The following is a 25,027-nucleotide window of genomic DNA, read 5'->3' as shown; positions in this document are numbered from 1 at the left end:
CTTGCTTGATGTACAGCTTAAGTTGTTCAACAGTCCGGGGGTCTCCGTTGTGGTATTTTAGGCTTCATAATGCGCCACACATTTTCAATGGGAGACAGGTCTGGACTACAGGCAGGCCAGTCTAGTACCCGCACTCTTTTACTATGAAGCCACGTGGCTTGGCATTGTCTTGCTGAAATAAGCAGGGGCGTCCATGGTAACGTTGCTTGGATGGCAACATATGTTGCTTCAAAAGCTGTATGTACCTTTCAGCATTAATGGTGCCTTCACAGATGTGTAAGTTACCCATGTCTTGGGCACTAATACACCCCCATACCATCACACATGCTGCTTTTTACACTTTGCACCTGAGTTTTAACTTGCACTTACAGATGTAGCGACCAACTGTAGTTACTGACAGTGGGTTTCTGAAGTGTTCCTGAGCCCATGTGGTGATATCCTTTACACACTGATGTCGCTTGTTGATGCAGTACAGCCTGAGGGATGGAAGGTCACGGGCTTAGCTGCTTACGTGCAGTGATTATTAATGTGTCATCCTCGACAGCACACTCTCCTTTCAAGCCCACATCCCTTACCCCTCATACTGCTGCCATACTAGTCCATAGTCTGGTCCATCCCTTACCCCTCATACTGCTGCCATACTAGTCCATAGCCTGGTCCATCCCTTACCCCTCCCTAGGGAGGTGTTTAGGGCACGTCCGACCGGTAGGAGGCCACGGGGAAGACCCAGGACACGTTGGGAAGACTATGTCTCCCGGCTGGCCTGGGAACGCCTCGGGGTCCCACAGGAAGAGCTGGACGAAGTGGCTGGGGAGAGGGAAGTCTGGGCCTCCCTGCTTAGGCTGCTGCCCCCGCGACCCGACCTCGGATAAGCGGAAGAAGATGGATGGATGGATAATAATACATCATCAATAATTCATGACGTATTATTTGTGTATGCATGAAAGTATGATCTTCATCAAGTTTGAAATGATTGATATTGATGATGAAATGATTGATATTGATGATTGATATTGATGAGAAAGATGATCAAAAATGACTGCAAGATGATTTAGTAAATGAGTTGTCAGACAAGATGAAGACGATTCATTTCACATTTTCATCAACAACAACAACTCCAAATCAAATCAAGCTGCGGTATCGGTGTCGACCCCTGGATCGCTGCGGACCCTATTAATGAGGCGGCTCACAGGTGCGCGCACGGAGCTCACCTGTGCGCCTGACGTCATGCTGCTGCTGTGCTGCGTCTTCCTGCTGTGCTGCCGTCCCGCCGCGGGGGGTCCGCCCTGGCCCGGGAGTCAGTCTCCGGGGGTCCAGGAGGACTCGAGTCAGTCTCCGGTGGTCCAGGAGGACTTGCGTCATCTCCTGCCGGTGTTCCGCCACTCGCGCCGGCCTCTCGTGGCCAAAGAGCTGCTGCGACCATCTTCCCGCCGCACGCCACTTCCCGCCCAACTCGCCGCGCTCTTCTTCCCGCGGGAAAGTCCGGGCCGGAAGTGGCCGCCGGCTGCCAGAGTGCGTCCGGTGGAGGTTTGGTGCGGCATGAAGGAAGTCCTGCTCCGCCTGGACCGCCTGCAGCTGCGCGCTTGGCCCGTTCCGGCTCGGTTCCGTTTGGGTTCTTGTCAGGCCGCCAACGTGACCTCGGACTTTCTCTGGTTCCGGTTCGCCCTCACGGACTGTGGCGCCAAATCTCAGGTAGGTTTCTCCGGCCAGCCGCTAGGGGCGCTGTCTTCCATTGATGGGTCGTTCGTTTGGGTGCTGAGAGTCGGCTCTTTTGGCTCGGCTCCTTAAGAAGAAGCGTCGACTCATGGAGTTGATGCTTTCTCGCTCATATTGTGGCCTCGCATATCAAGTATCAACATGTCTGCTGTAAAACTCTTTTGCGTCGAGCGTGTTTGCCAGGGTTGTGTGGACAAGCAGTAGGAAATGGGTGGTTGTGTGATTGTTGTGCATTTGTTCTGATCCCTTCCAACTTTCCACGTTTCAACCAAACTTCATGTCCGAAACTCCATAAACACAACTTTTTTTTATTTTTACCTATTAATATATTTTAAATAATATGGACTTTTTAAAATACTACTTAATGAAAAGGTGTTTTCAAGAAGTTAATAACGTTGAAAACATTCTATAACATCAAAAGGATAATATTCTATACATGATCATAATCAATGTTATTCTATACATGATCATAATCAATATTCGTCTATATATGATCATAATCAATATTCTTCTATATATGATCATAATCAATATTCTTCTATACATGATCATAATCAATGTTCTTCTATACATGATCATAATCAATATTCTTCTATACATGATCATAATCAAGATTGTTCTATATATGATCATAATCAATATTGTTCTATATATGATCATAATCAATATTCTTCTGTACATGATCATAATCAATATTCTTCTATACATGATCATAATCAATATTCTTCTATACATGATCATAATCAATGTTCTTCTATACATGATCATAATCAATATTCTTCTATACATGATCATAATCAATATTCTTCTATACATGATCATAATCAATGTTCTTCTATACATGATCATAATCAATATTCTTCTATACATGATCATAATCAATATTCTTCTATATATGATCATAATCAATATTGTTCTATATATGATCATAATCAATATTCTTCTGTACATGATCATAATCAATATTCTTCTATACATGATCATAATCAATATTCTTCTATACATGATCATAATCAATGTTCTTCTATACATGATCATAATCAATATTCTTCTATACATGATCATAATCAATATTCTTCTATATATGATCATAATCAATATTCTTCTATACATGATCATAATCAATGTTCTTCTATACATGATCATAATCAATATTCTTCTATACATGATCATAATCAATATTCTTCTATATATGATCATAATCAATATTGTTCTATATATGATCATAATCAATATTCTTCTGTACATGATCATAATCAATGTTCTTCTATACATGATCATAATCAATATTCTTCTATATATGATCATAATCAATATTGTTCTATATATGATCATAATCAATATTCTTCTGTACATGATCATAATCAATATTCTTCTATACATGATCATAATCAATATTCTTCTATACATGATCATAATCAATGTTCTTCTATACATGATCATAATCAATATTCTTCTATACATGATCATAATCAATATTCTTCTATATATGATCATAATCAATATTCTTCTATACATGATCATAATCAATGTTCTTCTATACATGATCATAATCAATATTCTTCTATACATGATCATAATCAATATTCTTCTATATATGATCATAATCAATATTCTTCTATATATGATCATAATCAATATTCTTCTGTACATGATCATAATCAATGTTCTTCTATACATGATCATAATCAATATTCTTCTATATATGATCATAATCAATATTGTTCTATATATGATCATAATCAATATTCTTCTGTACATGATCATAATCAATATTCTTCTATACATGATCATAATCAATATTCTTCTATATATGATCATAATCAATATTGTTCTATATATGATCATAATCAATATTCTTCTGTACATGATCATAATCAATATTCTTCTATACATGATCATAATCAATATTCTTCTATACATGATCATAATCAATATTCTTCTATACATGATCATAATCAATATTCTTCTATACATGATCATAATCAATACTGAAGTGTTCAAGAAGATGAAAGCATCAATATTGTGGTCAATATTCTTGCAAGGTGATGTCATTAAACATGAAGTCAAAAAGAAAATGTTTATAATTTTGTGCATCAACATTTCCATCCATTTTCTACCGCTTGTCCCTTTTTGGGGTAGCATTTTGGATGGATGCTCCTAAAGGGATGGATGCTTGTTGACATGACGTCACAACCATCTCTTCTTCATTAAACACTTTTATTCAACGACATCATCAATACCATTGATCATCAAACTGATATAATGGATCATAAAAGTGATATAATTAATAATGAAAGCAATATAGTGATCATAAAAGTGATATAATCAATAATGAAAGTGATATAATGGATCATAAAAGTGATATCATCAATAATGAAAGAAATATAGTGGATCATAAAAGTGATATAATCAATAAGGAAAGCAATATAGTGGATCATAAAAGTGATATAATCAATAATGAAAGCAATATAATGGATGATAAAAGTGATATAATCAATAAAGAAATCAATATAATGATAATAAAAGTGATATAATCAATAATGAAATCAATATAATGATAATAAAACTCATATGATATAATGATGTTAAAAGTGATATAATCAATAATGAAAGTGATATAATGGATGATAAGAGTGATATAATCAATATAATGATGATACAAGTGATATAATAAATGTAATGATGACAAAAGTGATATAATCAATGTAATGATGATAAAAGTGATATAATCAATACAATGCTGATAAAAGTGATATAATCAATAATGAAAGTGATATAATGATGATAAAAGTGATATAATCAATGTAATGATCAAAGTGATATAATCAATGTAATGATGATACAAGTGATATAATCAATGTAATGATGATAAAAGTGATATAATCAATATAAGGATGATAAAAGTGATATAATCAATATAAGGATGATAAAAGTGATATAATCAATGTAATGATGATAAAAGTGATATAATCACTGTAATGATGATAAAAGTGATGTACTCAATACAATGCTGATAAAAGTTATATAATCAATAATGAAAGTAATATAATGGGTGATAAAAGTGATATAATCAATGTAATGATGACAAAAGTGATATAATCAATGTAATGATGATACAAGTGATATAATCAATGTAATGATGATGAAAGTGATATCAATACAATGCTGATAAAAGTGATGTAATAATAATGAAAGTGATATAATGGATGATAAAAGTGATATAATCAATGTAATAATGATAAAAGTGATATAATCAATGTAATGATGTTAAAAGTGAGTAATCAATGTAATGATGATAAAAGTGATTAATCAATGTAATGATGATAAAAGTGATATAATCAATGTAATGATGATAAAAGTGATATAATCAATATAATGCTGATAAAAGTGATATAATCAATGTAATGCTGATAAGTGATATCATCAATGTAATGATGATAAAAGTGATATCATCAATGTAATGATGATAAAAGTGATATAATCAATAATGAAAGTGATATAATGGATGATAAAAGTGATGTAATCAATATAATGATAAAAGTGATATAATCAATGTAATGATGATTAAAGGGATATAACCAATGTAATGCTGATATAATCAATGTAATGATGATTAAAGGGATATAACCAATGTAATGCTGATATAATCAATGTAATGATAAAAGTGATATAATCAATATAATGATGATTAAAGGGATGTAATCAATGTAATGCTGATATAATCAATGTAATGATGATAAAAGTGATATAATCAATAATGAAAGTGATATAATGGATGATAAAAGTGATGTAATCAATATAATGATAAAAGTGATATAATCAATGTAATGATGATTAAAGGGATATAACCAATGTAATGCTGATATAATCAATGTAATGATGATTAAAGGGATATAACCAATGTAATGCTGATATAATCAATGTAATGATAAAAGTGATATAATCAATATAATGATGATTAAAGGGATGTAATCAATGTAATGCTGATATAATCAATGTAATGATGATAAAAGTGATGTAATCAATGCAATGATGATAAAAGTGATATAATCAACGCAATGATGATACAAGTGATATAATCAATGTAACGATGATAAAAGTGATATAATCAATGCAATGATGATAAAAGTGATATAATCAATATAATGATGATACAAGTGATATAATCAATGTAATGATGATACAAGTGATATAATCAATGTAATGATGATGAAAGTGATATAGTCAATGCAATGATGATAAAAGTGATATAATCAATGTAATGATAAGTGATATAATCAATGCAATGATGATAAAAGTGATATAATCAATGCAATGATGATAAGTGATATAATCAATGTAATGATGATAAACGTGATATAATCAATGTAATGATGATAAGTGATATAATCAAGGCAATGATGATAAAAGTGATATAATCAATGTAATGCTGATAAAGTGAAGCTAATAATCAAGTTGTTGTGTTGCAGGTGTTTGCTGCTCAGCTGGTGTATACTTTTACTTTGTACTACACTCCTCCACCACAACTACAAGTACTACGTGTACTACCATTTGTACTACCCATCCACTGCCAGTACAACAGGTAATACTCCAACTTGTACTTCATCAACCTAACCAGTACTTTGTGTACACAACTATGTACTTTGTGTGCACAACTATGTACTTTGTGTGTACTTTGTGTGCACAACTATGTACTTTGTGTGTACTTTGTGTGCACAACTATGTACTTTGTGTGTACTTTGTGTGTACTGGTGTGCGTGGCAGTGTGTACTGGTGTGGTACAGTGAAGTTGTTTATCAGTGTGTACTTTATTTGTACAAGTATTTAGAGTGTGTGTGTGTGTGTGTGTGTGTGTGTGTGTGTGTGTGTGTGTGTGTGTACTGTGAAGGTAACATTGTAGTACTGTGTGTGTACTGTAAAGGTAACACTGTAGTACTGAGTGTGTACTGTGAAGGTAACATTGTAATACTGAGTGTGTACTGTGAAGGAAACATTGTAGTACTGGCTATGTACTGTGAAAGTAACATTGTAGTACTGTGAAGGTAACATTGTAGTACTGTGTGTGTACTGTGAAGGTAACACTGTAGTACTGTGTGTGTACTGTGAAGGTAACATTGTAGTACTGAGTGTGTACTGTAAAGGTAACATTGTAGTACTGAGTGTGTACTGTGAAGGAAACATTGTAGTACTGGCTGTGTACTGTGGAAGTAACATTGTAGTACTGTGAAGGTAACTTTGTGTGTACTGGTGTGCGTGGCAGTGTGTACTGGTGTGGTACAGTGAAGTTGTTTATCAGTGTGTACTTTGTTTGTACAAGTATTTAGAGTGTGTGTGTGTACACTGTGAAGGTAACATTGTAGTACTGTGTATGTACTGTAAAGGTAACACTGTAGTACTGAGTGTGTACTGTGAAGGTAACATTGTAGTACTGAGTGTGTACTGTGAAGGAAACATTGTAGTACTGGCTATGTACTGTGAAAGTAACATTGTAGTACTGTGAAGGTAACATTGTAGTACTGTGTGTGTACTGTGAAGGTAACACTGTAGTACTGTGTGTGTACTGTGAAGGTAACATTGTAGTACTGAGTGTGTACTGTAAAGGTAACATTGTAGTACTGAGTGTGTACTGTGAGGGAAACATTGTAGTACTGTCTGTGTACTGTGGAAGTAACATTGTAGTACTGTGAAGGTAACATTGTAGTACTGTGTGTGTACTGTGAAGGTAACACTGTAGTACTTAGTGTGTACTGTGAAGGTAACATTGTAGTACTGAGTGTGTATGTGAAGGTAACATTGTAATACTGTGAAGGTAACATTGTAGTACTGTGTGTATACTGTGAAGGTAACATTGTAGCACTGAGTGTGTATGTGATGGTAACATTGTAGTACTGTGAAGGTAACGTTGTAGTACTGAGTGTGTACTGTGAAGGTAAAATTGTAGTACTGAGTGTGTATTGTGAAGGTAGCATTGTAGTACTGTGAAGGTAACATTGTAGTACTGTGTGTGTGTACTGTGAAGGTAACATTGTAGTACTGAGTGTGTATTGTGAAGGTAACATTGAAGTACTGAGTGTGTATGTTAAGGTAACATTCTAGTACTGAGTGTGTACTGTGAAGGTAACATTGCAGTACTGAGTGTGTACTGTGAAGGTAACATTGTAGTACTGTGTATGTACTGTGAAGGTAACATTGTAGTACTGAGTGTGTACTGTGAAGGTAACATTGTAGTACTGTGAAGGTAACATTGTAGTACTGAGTGTGTATGTGACGGTAACATTGTAGTACTGAGTGTGTACTGTGAAGGTAACATTGTAGTACTGTGAAGGTAGCATTGTAGTACTGAGTGTGTATGTGACGGTAACATTGTAGTACTAAGTGTACTGTGAATGTAACATTGTATTACTGAGTGTGTATTGTGCAGGTAGGATTGTAGTACTGTGAAGGTAACATTGTAGTACTGTGTGTGTACTGTGAAGGTAACATTGTAGTACTGAGTGTGTATTGTGAAGGTAACATTGTAGTACTGTGAAGGTAACATTGTAGTACTGAGTGTGTACTGTGAAGGTAACATTGTAGTACTGTGAAGGTAACATTGTAGTACTGAGTGTGTATTGTGAAGGTAACATTGTAGTACTGTGAAGGTAACATTGTAGTACTGAGTGTGTACTGTGAAGGTAACATTGAAGTACTGAGTGTGTATTGTGAAGGTAACATTGTAGTACTGTGAAGGTAACATTGTAGTACTGAGTGTGTACTGTGAAGGTAACATTGTAGTACTGAGTGTGTATTGTGAAGGTAACATTGTAGTACCGAGTGTGTACTGTGAAGGTAACATTGTAGTACTGAGTGTGTACTGTGAAGGTAACATTGTAGTACTGAGTGTGTACTGTAAAGGTAACATTGTAGTACTGAGTGTGTACTGTGAAGGTAACATTGTAGTACTGAGTGTGTACTGTGAAGGTAACATTGCAGTACTGTGCAGTAATGAAAGTACTGTGTTTCAGGTTCCATTACTCCTACCAGGTGGGCTTCACACCTGAACTCCAGCAGCTGACCTTCATGAAGAATGTCAGAAGTCAGATGACCTTCAGCCTGAAAGTCTGCACAGGTGACACGCGCACCTGCACAGGTGACACGCGCACCTGCACAGGTGACACGCGCACCTGCACAGGTGACAAGCGCACCTGCACAGGTGACACGTGCACCTGTACAGGTGACACGCGCACCTGTACAGGTGACACGCGCACCTGAACAGGTGACACGCGCACCTGCACAGGTGACACGCGCACCTGTACAGGTGACACGCGCACCTGAACAGGTGACACGCGCACCTGCACAGGTGACACGCGCACCTGCACAGGTGACACGCGCACCTGCACAGGTGACAAGCGCACCTGCACAGGTGACACGCGCACCTGTACAGGTGACACGCGCACCTGAACAGGTGACACGCGCACCTGAACAGGTGACACGCGCACCTGCACAGGTGACACGCGCACCTGCACAGGTGACACGCGCACCTGCACAGGTGACACGCGCACCTGCACAGGTGACACGCGCACCTGCACAGGTGACACGCGCACCTGAACAGGTGACACGCGCACCTGCACAGGTGACACGCGCACCTGCACAGGTGACACGCGCACCTGCACAGGTGACACGCGCACCTGCACAGGTGACACGCGCACCTGCACAGGTGACACGCGCACCTGCACAGGTGACACATGCACCTGCACAGGTGACACGCGCACTTGCACAGGTGACACACGCACCTGCACACCTGTGTAGAAGTTTCTCTACAAGTCAGTAGAAGTTTCTCTACTGTGTTGCCAGATGTATTTGTATAGAGTCAAGTGTGTTGCCAGATGTATTTGTATAGAGTCAAGTGTGTTGCCAGATGTATTTGTATAGAGTCAAGTGTGTTGCCAGATGTATTTGTATAGAGTCAAGTGTGTTGCCAGATGTATTTGTATAGAGTCAAGTGTGTTGCCAGATGTATTTGTATAGAGTCAAGTGTGTGTTATTGCCAGATGTATTTGTATAGAGTCAAGTGTATGTTGCCAGATGTATTTGTATAGAGCCAAGTGTGTGTTGCCAGATGTATTTGTATAGAGTCAAGTGTGTTGCCAGATGTATTTGTATAGAGTCAAGTGTGTTGCCAGATGTATTTGTATAGAGTCAAGTGTGTTGCCAGATGTATTTGTATAGAGTCAAGTGTGTTGCCAGATGTATTTGTATAGAGTCAAGTGTGTTGCCAGATGTATTTGTATAGAGTCAAGTGTGTTGCCAGATGTATTTGTATAGAGTCAAGTGTGTTGCCAGATGTATTTGTATAGAGTCAAGTGTGTTGCCAGATGTATTTGTATAGAGTCAAGTGTGTGTTATTGCCAGATGTATTTGTATAGAGTCAAGTGTATGTTGCCAGATGTATTTGTATAGAGCCAAGTGTGTGTTGCCAGATGTATTTGTATAGACTCAAGTGTGTTGCCAGATGTATTTGTATAGAGTCAAGTGTGTTGCCAGATGTATTTGTATAGACTCAAGTGTGTTGCCAGATGTATTTGTATAGACTCAAGTGTGTTGCCAGATGTATTTGTATAGAGTCAAGTGTGTGTTATTGCCAGATGTATTTGTATAGAGTCAAGTGTGTTGCCAGATGTATTTGTATAGAGTCAAGTGTGTTGCCAGATGTATTTGTATAGAGTCAAGTGTGTGTTATTGCCAGATGTATTTGTATAGAGTCAAGTGTGTGTTGCCAGATGTATTTGTATAGTCAAGTGTGTTGCCAGATGTATTTGTATAGAGTCAAGTGTGTGTTGCCAGATGTATTTGTATAGAGTCAAGTGTGTTGCCAGATGTATTTGTATAGAGTCAAGTGTGTGTTATTGCCAGATGTATTTGTATAGAGTCAAGTGTGTTGCCAGATGTATTTGTATAGAGTCAAGTGTGTTGCCAGATGTATTTGTATAGAGTCAAGTGTGTTGCCAGATGTATTTGTATAGACTCAAGTGTGTTGCCAGATGTATTTGTATAGACTCAAGTGTGTTGCCAGATGTATTTGTATAGAGTCAAGTGTGTGTTATTGCCAGATGTATTTGTATAGAGTCAAGTGTGTTGCCAGATGTTATTGCCAGATGTATTTGTATAGAGTCAAGTGTGTTGCCAGATGTATTTGTATAGGGTCAAGTGTGTTGCCAGATGTATTTGTATAGACTCAAGTGTGTTGCCAGATGTATTTGTATAGAGTCAAGTGTGTTGCCAGATGTATTTGTATAGAGTCAAGTGTGTTGCCAGATGTATTTGTATAGAGTCAAGTGTGTGTTGCCAGATGTATTTGTATAGAGTCAAGTGTGTTGCCAGATGTATTTGTATAGAGTCAAGTGTGTGTTGCCAGATGTATTTGTATAGAGTCAAGTGTGTTGCCAGATGTATTTGTATAGAGTCAAGTGTGTGTTGCCAGATGTATTTGTATAGACTCAAGTGTGTTGCCAGATGTATTTGTATAGAGTCAAGTGTGTGTTATTGCCAGATGTATTTGTATAGAGTCAAGTGTGTGTTATTGCCAGATGTATTTGTATAGAGTCAAGTGTGTTGCCAGATGTATTTGTATAGAGTCAAGTGTGTTGCCAGATGTATTTGTATAGAGTCAAGTGTGTTGCCAGATGTATTTGTATAAAGTCAAGTGTGTGTTATTGCCAGATGTATTTGTATAGTCAAGTGTGTGTTGCCAGATATATTTGTATAAATTCAAGTGTGTTGCCAGATGTATTTGTATAGAGTCAAAAGTGTGTGTTGCCAGATGTATTTGTATAGAGTCAAGTGTGTGTTTTTGCCAGATGTATTTGTATAGTCAAGTGTGTGTCATTGCCAGATGTATTTGTATAGAGTCAAGTGTGTGTTGTTGCCAGATGTATTTGTATAGAGTCAAGTGTGTGTTATTGCCAGATGTATTTGTATAGAGTCAAGTGTATGTTGCCAGATGTATTTGTATAGACTCAAGTGTGTTGCCAGATGTATTTGTATAGAGTCAAGTGTGTGTTGCCAGATGTATTTGTATAGACTCAAGTGTGTGTTGCCAGATATATTTGTATAGAGTCAAGTGTGTGTTGCCAGATGTATTTGTATAGACTCAAGTGTGTGTTGCCAGATATATTTGTATAGAGTCAAGTGTGTTGCCAGACGTATTTGTAGAGTCAAGTGTGTTGCCAGAAGTATTTGTATAGAGTCAAGTGTATGTTGCCAGATGTATTTGTATAGACTCAAGTGTGTTGCCAGATGTATTTGTATAGAGTCAAGTGTGTTGCCAGATGTATTTGTATAGAGTCAAGTGTGTTGCCAGAAGTATTTGTATAGAGTCAAGTGTATGTTGCCAGATGTATTTGTATAGACTCAAGTGTGTTGCCAGATGTATTTGTATAGAGTCAAGTGTGTGTTGCCAGATGTATTTGTATAGAGTCAATTGTGTGTTGTTGCCAGACGTATTTGTATAGAGTCAAGTGTGTTGCCAGATGTATTTGTATAGAGTCAAGTGTGTGTTGTTGCCAGATGTATTTGTATAGAGTCAAGTGTGTGTTGCCAGATGTATTTGTATAGAGTCAAGTGTGTTGCCAGATGTATTTGTATAGAGTCAAGTGTGTGTTGTTGCCAGATGATTGGGAGTCCGTCCCGACCGACCACTCGTTTGTGTTGGGAGAATCTGTGAATTTTGTAGCTGAGAGCGGACACGTGTTGCCAGGTGAGACCCTCTTTGTGGACTCCTGCTACGTGACCAGCTCCAAGGAGCCCAACAGCGTGCCCAAAGTGGACATCATCAGCAACTATGGGTGTGCACAAATGTACTTCACAGTACCATCAAGTACTTGCCTTCAGTCATGTGTGCGCTTGTCTTCTGGATTTGCAGTTGTTTGACAGACGGTCTAAGGGTTGCCAGTTCCTCCAAGTTCTGGTCAAGAAAGGCTAACATGCTCAAGTTTTCAATCGATGTTTTTCTCTTCCGAAACCTCTCCCAGGTAAGAAGAACTCAATATGGCTGAGGTAGATCTTTTTCAATTTGAAAGATTTCCATTTCAGTTTATAAGCATTTCACAATTTAGACTTTCCATCCGAGGGCGCCACCATTGAATTCTCACACTTTCACTCCAGAATCTTTCATACGAGGCCATCAGTTGGTCCACCAAGACCTCTAACCATCCATGTTCTTCCACTGACTTGGGTCCAGCTGGCAGGGCAGTAGCTCAGACTTCCTGGTCTCTGGACTGCTATTCCAGTTCCACTGGTCCCAGGCCAGCATTGAGTCATAGTCCCTCCAGCGTGCCTTCGGTCTAGCCCTGGGCTTTCTCCTGGCTGCGCATGTCAGGGAAATGTCACGTCTAGGAGGTATCAGAAGTAGATGCCCGAGTTAGGTTAACCCGCTCCTCTCGATGTGAAGAAGGAGCAACTCTAATCAGAACTCCTACGGGATGACTGGATTGGTAGGAACGTAGATCGACTGGTACACCGAGAGCTTTGCCTTCCAGCTCTGCTCTCTTCACCACGACTTGTCTCGTAGAGTGACCGCTTCTCTGTTCCGCCGGTCAGTCTCACTAACCAACTAGTGTTGCTATGGATGAAGGCTCAAATGATTCTGCCTCAACCTGTAACATGTAAGTCCATGCCAGGAAACCAACTACTTGAGTGGTCAGATATCCAGACAGAAATATGCCACAAACGCGTTGACGGAGACAAAACGTGTCCTGAAACGTTGTAGAAGAGAAGCGAGGGAAACAAAATCCTGATCATTTGTTTCTCGGACCAGAACTGAACACTGCCTAAACTACTCTGGTTAGTCCTTTCCAACGGGTGTTCCTGACTGAATTTGAACTCTGTTTTGTCCAGGTACTGTACCTCCACTGTTCAATGTCAGTCGCTCTCACCATTTCCCACAACTCCAAGTCCTGCAACTACAACAAATCTACTGGCAGGTAAGCCATACCCACATTCAAGTCCAAATACAGTAGTTATGTCACCTCTGTGCTGGTGCCAGAGGTTGACAAGTTCCGGCGAGACGCACCTCACCTCAACAAACGGCAAGGGCTCTGGAACCAGTCCTCTCCAGAGGAGTTGGACTCTATTGCCAGAGGTGAGAGGCTCACAATTAGGGATGGAGCTGATCCGATCCAGTACTGATATCGGGCGCCGATACCAGAGTAGATTACCGATCGGCAAATTCCGATACAACTCTGCTGATATTTCCGATTCATTCGCCCAGCCTGTGCTTTAAGGTTGTCTGATGTAATGATTCAAACTGTGGAATGGAGTCCTGAGCGAAGGTGAGTCGAAATGAGTAATGACACACCTCTGCCCAGGAATCCATTCCACAGTTTGCAGTGCTAAAGCTAACCCATCATGTCCCGCATAGCAAGGATGTTTGCAAAGCCAAGGAAAGTTCCGCCGTGCCGACAAAACAAGGAACCTGCTCAGCGACTTGTGACTGGACTGGAAAACTGCATTCTAGGCGATACAACCACAAACTTGGTCGATTTTGAACGGTGCTTAAACTGTTTCCAAACTGGTACTTACTTAGAAAAGGAGCACATTTTATGTTGGAAAACAATGCTTTTGAGTTCCTACAGAACTTGATGTTGACCATAAAGTCCTTTTACATCAAATAAATAGCATCACTAAGTCGTGCATTCAGAAATAGGAAATAAAATCCACAGCCGATTATCAAAATTACTGCAGCAAAACTTGGAGAATGTGCAACAAGGTGACTCGTGTGCGTTGTAATGTTGACGCTAATAATTCATGAATGCACCTCACTTGCCTTGATGGTTGATTGGTGAGGAAAATATGTGTTGTTGTAGCTAGGAACGAGATGTTTCTTGCACAATACCACTTGTTGCAGAAATCTGCATTCATTTAACACCAAAATGAGGCACCAATAGCTACTTTTTTGGTCTGGTGACTGCCGTTAGTGTTGGCACCGGTACCATCAGTTGGCAGGCCATTTAGGTCAACTCCTTTAGGACGCTGCCGCTTTACCCAACGCTCGTGGGCCGTATTTTTTGCCTACTTCCATACAGGAGCCAGCATACCAGAGTGTTCCCAACAAGTCTACATGTCTTCTGTGGACTTTGAGAGGGCAAAGTGTCCCTTCACTTATACTGTGGTGGATATTCTGGGAGTGTGGACCATAGGAGCGTCTGGTCTGGGCAGTGTGCCCACTGATGCAGACTCCACATGGATCCTTCGTTGTGAAGAGGCAGATTAGCTGTCAATTGACCGGTGGAGCTAGGTTCCTATGTGGTTGTGACCAACAGGACAAGATGACTCAGGAGGCTGGCTTGGCTCTGAGCAGCATTATCATCTGCAGGGAAGTGGGAGTAGAGCCACTGCTCCACCACATCAGAATCAGAAATACTTTATTAATCCCCGAGGGGAAATGAAAATGTTCAGCACAATCCCATTCAAGATCAGACAAACCTTAGAGGGAGACAGAACAGGATCGCTGACAGGTCTGCCAACTTCCGGCGCCCCTTGCAAAAAAGGTGAGATACAGGTAAAGAATGGGGAGGTAAGAAAAAACAATCGGTCTGAGCCTAGGCCCCTGTAGAGGGGGTCCAGACTGAGGCTAAGGGAAAAAACAACTCATAGCCGTAGCACACATCCCTCTTACAAAAGAGGGAAACATCAAACTTCAAAGAACACAAAGGACATTCAGTGTCCAGTCCACATGGATGATTCAGTGTCCAGTCCGCATGGATGAGCGAGGATGCGTTTTAAGTAGACTGAGGTGTCTGATACCTGCTCATTCAGCCAAGACACTGTGAAGCTTGTCCGTCCCGGCGCTCAGCGCCAGCTCCGCAGCCCTGTCTCTTCATCCGCATCTCCTCCAGTCTCTCCAAACGGACTCTGGTGTGGCAGAGACCCAGCAGCTGGTCTCCATGGCCAAAAGGCTCCCGGGAGGCAGATCCAGAAGTCCACAAAAAAGCGCCGCAGAAGTCACGAAAGTGCCACCCCTTGTTGCACAGTCCCAAAGGGTCCCCAACCACAAGGCAAAACATGTGTGTGTGTGTATATATATATATATAAGAGGTGAAAAGAAGAGGGAAACAAGTGGTAATGGTAACATGAGGTGGTAATAAAAATAGATTGAAAAAGTGGATAAAAAGCTGAGTGGTGGTCCATGGTGTCTATAGATCTGTTCTGTGAAGAGTGGACCAAAGTCCCTGCTGACCAATTACCAAACCTAGTCCAGTTTGCTGGGAGAGGGTTGATATCTTAAGATGAATACAGATATTCTCAGGGCACTTAATCCATCACAAGGACTGTTCAGTTTGGCTTTTCACCTGAGCAGCTGCCATGGTTTAAATACAACGAGCTGACCAATGAGAACATCAGTTTTTAGTTGTCGCCCAACCTCAACCTACCTGAATCAAGAACAAACAAGAAATGTTTAGAAGTGGTTGTAAATGTTCCTTCTGTTTTGTGGCTTCAGGTGGGAGGAACTGCAGGCACCACCTTCAGTATGCTCCTGCTGTACTTCCACATGTGGGGACATGCAGGACTGTGAGTAGTATTCCACTTTCATCTACAGCAGCGACACTCAATACCAATCTTAAAGACCCACATTCTAACATTTCAACGTCGGTCTTTTATTATTACATGATTATTTTGTTTAAAGCAAAACATACATTGTAATATCAGGTAAAAAGTCCATTTTGACACAAATAAAAATAGTCCTCTGTAAAAAATCCAAAGCCGATATAGCGACACTTCCAAAGCGCCAGATGAACAGTCTTGTCTTTGGTGTTGGGCCACATTTAACAAGGACTTAATTGGCAACCACACCCTCTGGTGGTGGATTAACCACCTCCTTCAAACTAAGTCACCACAGTGTCTGCAAAATTGTCTGCAAAATTGTTCCCATTGCGTGGAGCCACACCCACCTGGGCCAAAGTGAGTGTGAGAATCAGATTGCCACTTTCTCAGTCCTTCTGTTCATGGTTATCTGCAACTCTTTGTTTATTCAAGACATTCCACTTTAGTGGACTTTACCTATGGAGGGTGCGTCCCCTGGGGGCGGTCACAACAGAACTGCTGCCTTGGCCAGGCGGAACGGGTGAACGACCGCTCTGCGTGCCAACCAGTCATCGGTTTGTCAGTGTGCAAAACTTGTTTGGTCCTGGTCCTGTGGAATGAGGAAATCTCTGAGCCAGGAATGTTGGCACATCGTTGGTTTAGGTTTAGGTTTAACATGGATGGTATCTGTCTGATTGTGGCAGTCCGCTCCCTGTATGCTCAGTGCCAGAGCTTGGTCCGCATTGCCGGCAGTAAGTCGGACACGTTTCCAGTGAGGGTTGGACTCCGCCAAGGCTGCCCTTTGTCACCCATTCTGTTCATAACTTTTATGGACAGAATTTCTAGGCGCAGTCAAGGCGTTGAGGGGATCTGGTTTGGTGGCTGCAGGATTAGGTCTCTGCTGTTTGCAGATGATGTGGTCCTGGTGGCTTCATCTGGCCAGGATCTTCAGCTCTCACTGGATCGGTTCGCAGCCGAGTGTGAAGCGACTGGGATGAGAATCAGCACCTCCAAGTCCGAGTCCATGGTTCTCGCCCGGAAAAGGGTGGAGTGCCAACTCCGGGTTGGGGAGGAGATTTTGCCCCAAGTGGAGGAGTTCAAGTACCTCGGAGTCTTGTTCACGAGTGGGGGAAGAGTGGATCGTGAGATCGACAGGCGGATCGGTGCGGCGTCTTCAGTAATGCGGACGCTGTATCGATCCGTTGTGGTGAAGAAGGAGCTGAGCCGGAAGGCAAAGCTCTCAATTTACCGGTCGATCTACGTTCCCATCCTCACCTATGGTCATGAGCTTTGGGTTATGACCGAAAGGACAAGATCACGGGTACAAGCGGCCAAAATGAGTTTCCTCCGCCGGGTGGCGGGGCTCTCCCTTAGAGATAGGGTGAGAAGCTCTGCCATCCGGGAGGAGCTCAAAGTAAAGCCGCTGCTCCTCCACATCGAGAGGAGCCAGATGAGGTGGTTCGGGCATCTGGTCAGGATGCCACCCGAACGCCTCCCTAGGGAGGTGTTTAGGGCACGTCCGACCGGTAGGAGGCCGCGGGGAAGACCCAGGACACGTTGGGAAGACTATTTCTCCCGGCTGGCCTGGGAACGCCTCGGGGTCCCACAGGAAGAGCTGGACGACGTGGCTGGGGAGAGGGAAGTCTGGGCTTCCCTGCTTAGGCTGCTGCCCCCGCGACCCGACCTCGGATAAGCGGAAGAAGATGGATGGATGGATGGTATTTAGGGCTGCAACAACTATCGATTATAAAAATAGTTGGCGATTAATTTAGTCATCGATTCTTTGGAACTATGCTATGTGCATGCGCGGAGGCTTTTTTTTTTTTTATAAACCTTTTTTTTTTAAACTACAATATTTATAAAGTGCAACATTTACAAAGAGCTGAGAAACAATAATGAAAGTAAGTAGAAAGGCTAGGTGTCATGAGGTGGAGGTAAGCCAGCCAATGATGTGTCATGTGCAGCTCACGTGACCACATAGGCTCCTTTGCTGGAAACATTGGAAAAATGGCGCAGGAAAACAGTCCGGATAGTTGAGCGGAGAAACATCTTGAGGTTATTGCTTCAATGGAGAAAAGTGTACCACCTAAGTGGTGAAAAGTGTGGCAACACTTGACTTGAAAGACTTGAAAGAAGAGTGTTTCCTGCAAAATGGCACGGAAGTACAACATTGCTTCAGGAGCAGCTGAAGAGGAAACATGTTGGAGCCATGGATGAAGGCAAGAACTGAAAAGGAAACATGTTGGAGCCATGGATGAAGGCAAGAACTGAAAAGGAAACATGTTGGAGCCATGGATGAAGGCAAGAACTGAAGAGGAAACATGTTGGAGCCATGGATGAAGGGAAGAACTCACAGTACGTAACTTTTTAAGTCCATAGTGGCAACAGGCATTCATGAGTTCAGCCTTTTTGTGAGTAACGTTAACGTTATGCCTTTGTTGCAACGCGGGGCTGATAATGTGTCTTCGCCACATTTTACTCCGTTTTGAGAGAGAAAAGGCACGCTTACCAATTTGGAAATAAACGTAACGGACAGAAATATCTCAGGTTGGTTTCATAATGGATCAATTTAGCCGGGCCCGATAAAGCTATATAAATATACAGGTAAAAGCCAGTAAATTAGAATATGTTGAAAAACTTGATTTATTTCAGTAATTGCATTCAAAAGGTGTAACTTGTACATTATATTTATTCATTGCACACAGACTGATGCATTCAAATGTTTATTTCATTTAATTTTGATGATTTGAAGTGGCAACAAATGAAAATCCAAAATTCCGTGTGTCACAAAATTAGAATATTACTTAAGGCTAATACAAAAAAGGGATTTTTTAGAAATGTTGGCCAACTGAAAAGTATGAAAATGAAAAATATGAGCATGTACAATACTCAATACTTGGTTGGAGCTCCTTTTGCCTCAATTACTGCGTTAATGCGGCGTGGCATGGAGTCGATGAGTTTCTGGCACTGCTCAGGTGTTATGAGAGCCCAGGTTGCTCTGATAGTGGCCTTCAACTCTTCTGCGTTTTTGGGTCTGGCATTCTGCATCTTCCTTTTCACAATACCCCACAGATTTTCTATGGGGCTAAGGTCAGGGGAGTTGGCGGGCCAATTTAGAACAGAAATACCATGGTCCGTAAACCAGGCACGGGTAGATTTTGCGCTGTGTGCAGGCGCCAAGTCCTGTTGGAACTTGAAATCTCCATCTCCATAGAACAGGTCAGCAGCAGGAAGCATGAAGTGCTCTAAAACTTGCTGGTAGACGGCTGCGTTGACCCTGGATCTCAGGGAACAGAGTGGACCGACACCAGCAGATGACATGGCACCCCAAACCATCACTGATGGTGGAAACTTTACACTAGACTTCAGGCAACGTGGATCCTGTGCCTCTCCTGTCTTCCTCCAGACTCTGGGACCTCGATTTCCAAAGGAAATGCAAAATTTGCATGGTTGGGTGATGGTTTGGGGTGCCATGTCATCTGCTGGTGTCGGTCTACTCTGTTTCCTGAGATCCAGGGTCAACGCAGCCGTCTACCAGCAAGTTTTAGAGCACTTCATGCTTCCTGCTGCTGACCTGCTCTATGGAGATGGAGATTTCAAGTTCCAACAGGACTTGGCGCCTGCACACAGCGCAAAATCTACCCGTGCCTGGTTTACGGACCATGGTATTTCTGTTCTAAATTGGCCCGCCAACTCCCCTGACCTTAGCCCCATAGAAAATCTGTGGGGTATTGTGAAAAGGAAGATGCAGAATGCCAGACCCAAAAACGCAGAAGAGTTGAAGGCCACTATCAGAGCAACCTGGGCTCTCATAACACCTGAGCAGTGCCAGAAACTCATCGACTCCATGCCACGCCGCATTAACGCAGTAATTGAGGCAAAAGGAGCTCCAACCAAGTATTGAGTATTGTACATGCTCATATTTTTCATTTTCATACTTTTCAGTTGGCCAACATTTCTAAAAATCCCTTTTTTGTATTAGCCTTAAGTAATATTCTAATTTTGTGACACACGGAATTTTGGATTTTCATTTGTTGCCACTTCAAATCATCAAAATTAAATGAAATAAGCATTTGAATGCATCAGTCTGTGTGCAATGAATAAATATAATGTACAAGTTACACCTTTTGAATGCAATTACTGAAATAAATCAAGTTTTTCAAAATATTCTAATTTACTGGCTTTTACCTGTATTTAGATTTGAGTGACGCTTTAGTATAACTAAACGTTATGAAGGTGCTGGAATATTTCATGCTATTATTCAGAGGCAGCCTCAAATGAATCCTTTATTATTCACAACAGAAACGTGTACAATATCTGATTCACTTCTGATCTGATGACTTACATTTCTGTCTTATTATTGCTGTATGCTGCACCCCCAATGTCCACAACATGGTGCCTACACACTATGCTGGGTTTTTCAATCAAATACTGGAAAGGAAAGCAATGTAGTTTGTCTCTTTTATCCGATTATTTATCGATTAATCCAAGTAATAATTGACAGATTATTTGATTATGAAATGAATGGTTAGTTGCAGCCCTAACGGTATTCAGAATGATTTGAAAGAAATGTTGTATGCTGTGCCGTGCTTTTGTGTAAGGAGTGTTGGTCTTTCATAAACATGATCAAGTTTGCCTTTCGGGATTTAGTTCTTGGGGGGACCAGCTTTTGTCTGAGGGAGTCACTGGATTTGTAATGTTTGATGTTTTGTCAAAACCACTTTGTGTTTCTCTAATAAACCGACCGCCACATTTTCACCTGAAGTTTCTATCCTACGGCTCTGGTGTAATGTTTTTGTTTTGCACGGTGGTTGACTGGTCACACCAAGCCAGAGCAGTATATGACCACTGCCAGGGGACACACCCACCAAAGGCTTGAATAGGGAAACTGCACACCTAAAATTTACAACTGAAGCCTTTTGGATAAAAGATGAAGCGAATCCAAATGCGTTCATTCAACCCTGGCTGATTACTTTCAACCAGACTCGAACCAGTGGTGTGGCAGCAAGACCTTCTCGGCTGGACTAACATAACCTGAAATCTTCATCATAATTAAAGATAAAGGTCATTTTTTATTGACTTTCCCTAATTATGTAAAAGTATTCATATTGTCTTCATGTCATATTATGCTCCTTCCAGTGTCTGTGCCTAATCTGCCTTCACAATCAACAATGTGTGTGCACTGTAAGTGAACGGCCACATACAGTTGATAGACAGTTGCCATAGACAATCAGATCACCATGTTAATGTTTTTTGCAATTGTAATTTTAACAGTAGCACATAAGGTATGTTTTAATTGCTCATGCCTTTTAAATGCACCAGAAAATAACCAGTTTTGTACACTGTTGATGTGCTTCAATGCCCAGTAAATGTGTTTCTGTATAGTATTTCTCCAGCAGTGGTCATGTGGTGACATCAATGATGGTATTTTGAGAGGAAATCATGTAAGTGGAACATCACTGAAGGCCTAGGTGGGAAAGGCACGGCCTGCCATTGTGGCTGGTGGTGAAAGTTATTTGGCATCACCTGAGGATAGCTGCTTGCTTATTTTCTATGGCCAACAAGTAAGCATTTGTCACCATGTTCAGGTTTTGAGATTTGACTGTTTTTGTTTCACCCCCTTAGCTGTGAAGAACATTGTCAGCAGTCCTGGCTGGCGGACTCGCCAACAAGATGACGACAGCATGAAGGTGATAGCTTCTCAGGGCAAGGAATGGGTGGAAAGGGGAAAAAAAGTGGACCTTATAATGCTGGACACTTCCTGGATGGAGACGGACTATAAGACTGAGGAGACCGTTGAAGGAGACCAAGAACCGAGGCTGGAGACCATTGAAGGAGACCAAGAACCGAGGCTGGAGACCATTGAAGGAGACCAAGAAGCGAGGCTGGAGATCATTGAAGGAGACCAAGAACCGAGGCTGGACACCATTGAAGGAGACCAAGAACCGAGGCTGGACACCATTGAAGGAGACCAAGAACCGAGGCTGCACACATTCATCAACAATGATGGCACAACTTACCAGCAGGGCTGGATGGAAGAACAACACACTGACGGCCAAAAAATGGAACCAACACCAGATCCCAGGGTTATGTTGGATCAAGAGAAGGCCACCAATGGTTGGATGGACAACAGTACACAGAATCCCAGCCTTGTTGGGGATCTTGGCTCTGCGGGAAACATTTCCTCTAATGTGATTTCCCTTGTGGAGCTGTTCTGCTCTAATATTGATGCAAACCGCTGCCTGCCCACAGGTGATGCATTGAAGGATCCAAGCGGGCAGAACACGGAGGAAATGAACTTTCCTGCCTCAGCTGAGAGCCCACCTGTGTCAAATATGTTGGACAACAGTCAGTCTACTATTGTGTCCTTGGACAGACCGGTAGAAGACTTACCAGAGCCAACAGATGACTACGTTAGCAGTAAAGACCTAGACGGACTTAACGATTGGTTTCAAAGTGGACAGATCAGAGGTTTGGAATGGGACCAGTTGGCCCAGTTCAGACACCTGATGTGTGCTGAAGGCTTGCTTGAGCAGACTGATTGTAATTCTGAAGGTGAAGAAGGTGAAGCTCTCTACCGTGGCAGCTTGGACGTGGCAGTCAAGACAAGTGAAGAACGGAACCAGTACTTTGGTGCCGGTCCAGGTTTGAGGGTTTCAGAGGAAGTGCTGGACAAGCCCCGACACTCTGCAGTGGTAATCGTTACAAGTGGAATGGAAGAGAGCGGCCACATACCTGACCAGGTGTGGGGCTAGCAAACTTTGGACTAACGTGGACATAATGTAGATTCTTTGATTGTGTCCATGCTCGGGAGTTAAACTTCTAAAAACACAACTAGTGGACGTCTTAAGAGTATAAACACTTTCAATGCCAGAAAGTCACCTGTGTTTTTTATTGCAATCAAACACCAATTACTCTCACTTTAATTGTTTCTTTCATGGGGAGCAATAAATATTCAGTAAAATCCCAGTGTCCTCAAAGTGCAGAGCAGATACACCTGTACCTTCTCTGATGCACCTGTACCTTCTCTGATGCATCCTGTACCTTCTCTGATGCACCTGTACCTTCTCTGATGCACCTGTACCTTCTCTGATGCATCCTGTACCTTCTCTGATGCATCCTGTACCTTCTCTGATGCATCCTGTACCTTCTCTGATGCATCCTGTACCTTCTCTGATGCATCCTGTACCTTCTCGGGTGCATCCTGTGCCTTCTCTGATGCATCCTGTGCCTTCTCTGATGCATCCTGTGCCTTCTCTGATGCATCCTGTGCCTTCTCTGATGCATCCTGTGCCTTCTCTGATGCATCCTGTGCCTTCTCTGATGCATCCTGTACCTTCTCTGATGCATCCTGTACCTTCTCTGATGCACCTGTACCTTCTCTGATGCACCTGTACCTTCTCGGGTGCATCCTGTACCTTCTCCGATGCATCCTGTACCTTCTCTGATGCATCCTGTACCTTCTCTGATGCACCTGTACCTTCTCTGATGCACCTGTACCTTCTCTGATGCACCTGTACCTTCTCTGATGCATCCTGTACCTTCTCTGATGCATCCTGTACCTTCTCTGATGCATCCTGTACCTTCTCTGATGCACCTGTACCTTCTCTGATGCATCCTGTACCTTCTCTGATGCATCCTGTACCTTCTCGGGTGCATCCTGTGCCTTCTCTGATGCATCCTGTGCCTTCTCTGATGCATCCTGTGCCTTCTCTGATGCATCCTGTGCCTTCTCTGATGCATCCTGTGCCTTCTCTGATGCATCCTGTGCCTTCTCTGATGCATCCTGTGCCTTCTCTGATGCATCCTGTACCTTCTCTGATGCACCTGTACCTTCTCTGATGCACCTGTACCTTCTCGGGTGCATCCTGTACCTTCTCCGATGCATCCTGTACCTTCTCTGATGCATCCTGTGCCTTCTCTGGTGCAGCCTGTGCCTTCTCTGGTGCAGCCTGTGCCTTCTCTGGTGCAGCCTGTACCTTCTCTGGTGCAGCCTGTACCTTCTCTGATGCATCCTGTACCTTCTCTGATGCATCCTGTAGCTTCTCTGATGCATCCTGTACCTTTTCGGGTGCATCCTGAACCTTTTCGGGTGCATCCTGAACCTTTTCGGGTGCATCCTGTACCTTCTCTGGTGCAGCCTGTACCTTCTCGGGTGCAAAAACATGGACTCACCTGCAGGTTTCTGTAAGTGTGAACAGGTAACACACCTGTTATATACATCCTGTACTAATTATACAGGGTGTCAATAATCTGAATAGGTAACACACACCTGTCATATACATCCTGTACATTGTTATTATTCTCCCCTGGACTTAAGTCTGTCAGTCCCTTCATCCAGGATGTGACCTCTGTGTGGCGTGACCTTTATTTGTGGGCGTTCCCACTCCAATCCGCAGGTGTGGTTACCTGCTGAGGTAAAAAGTAGGAAGCAGATCTTAACTTAGTCCATTGGGTGTCACATTCATCACACTCCCATTTCCCCGCTGGACCGTCACCACATGACGCAGAGGGGGCGGAGTTAAACACCTACACGTCACGTGATGGTCAAGGAGCCACCTGGAGGAAAGGTGAGAGGACTTTGCCACCTTTTGGGGCGACCTTCAGACTGGTAGTACCGCCTCAGTCTGTGTAGAGAAAGTCTTTCACAGTCATGTAACATAAGGTGCAGGTAACAAGGTAAACACTAGTCATGTTACATAAGGTGCAGGTAACAAGGTAAACACTAGTCATGTTACATAAGGTGGAG

General features: G+C 41.8%; 1 protein-coding gene across 3 annotated transcripts; it reads left to right on the top strand.

Annotated features, from left to right (window-relative positions):
• The first annotated feature begins 1,214 nt into the window (after nt 1–1,214).
• On the top strand, nt 1,215–23,242 carry LOC133593492 (uncharacterized). 3 transcript variants are annotated; one of them, XM_061946135.2, is made up of 8 exons: nt 1,215–1,692; nt 6,189–6,301; nt 8,724–8,827; nt 12,455–12,542; nt 12,620–12,728; nt 13,594–13,679; nt 16,196–16,266; nt 21,904–23,242. In XM_061946135.2, the coding sequence occupies exons 1-8, from the start codon at nt 1,228–1,230 to the stop codon at nt 23,031–23,033; spliced, it is 2,166 nt and encodes a 721-aa protein (XP_061802119.2). In that variant the 5' UTR covers nt 1,215–1,227; the 3' UTR covers nt 23,034–23,242. The 3 variants fall into 3 exon arrangements, with proteins under 3 accessions (XP_061802119.2, XP_061802111.2, XP_072769029.1); XM_061946127.2 differs by having other exon boundaries at nt 12,368–12,542; XM_072912928.1 differs by having other exon boundaries at nt 8,724–8,890; nt 12,368–12,542.
• The last annotated feature ends 1,785 nt before the right edge of the window (nt 23,243–25,027 follow it).

This window comes from Nerophis lumbriciformis, linkage group LG04, assembly GCF_033978685.3.
Source record: "Nerophis lumbriciformis linkage group LG04, RoL_Nlum_v2.1, whole genome shotgun sequence".
NCBI lineage: Eukaryota > Metazoa > Chordata > Actinopteri > Syngnathiformes > Syngnathidae > Nerophis > Nerophis lumbriciformis.
Note: the sequence above shows the minus strand (reverse complement) of the source record. Positions and strands in the feature narration are given on the sequence as shown.

Bases quoted from the DNA above. Each gene is read 5' to 3' on its own strand.
- LOC133593492 (XM_072912928.1), top strand. From the start codon at position 1,228: ATGCTGCTGCTGTGCTGCGTCTTCCTGCTGTGCTGCCGTCCCGCCGCG. The intron at 1,693-6,188 runs GTAGGTTTCTCC...GTTGTGTTGCAG, and splicing joins ACTGTGGCGCCAAATCTCAG to GTGTTTGCTGCTCAGCTGGT. The intron at 16,267-21,903 runs GTGAGTAGTATT...TCACCCCCTTAG, and splicing joins ATGTGGGGACATGCAGGACT to CTGTGAAGAACATTGTCAGC.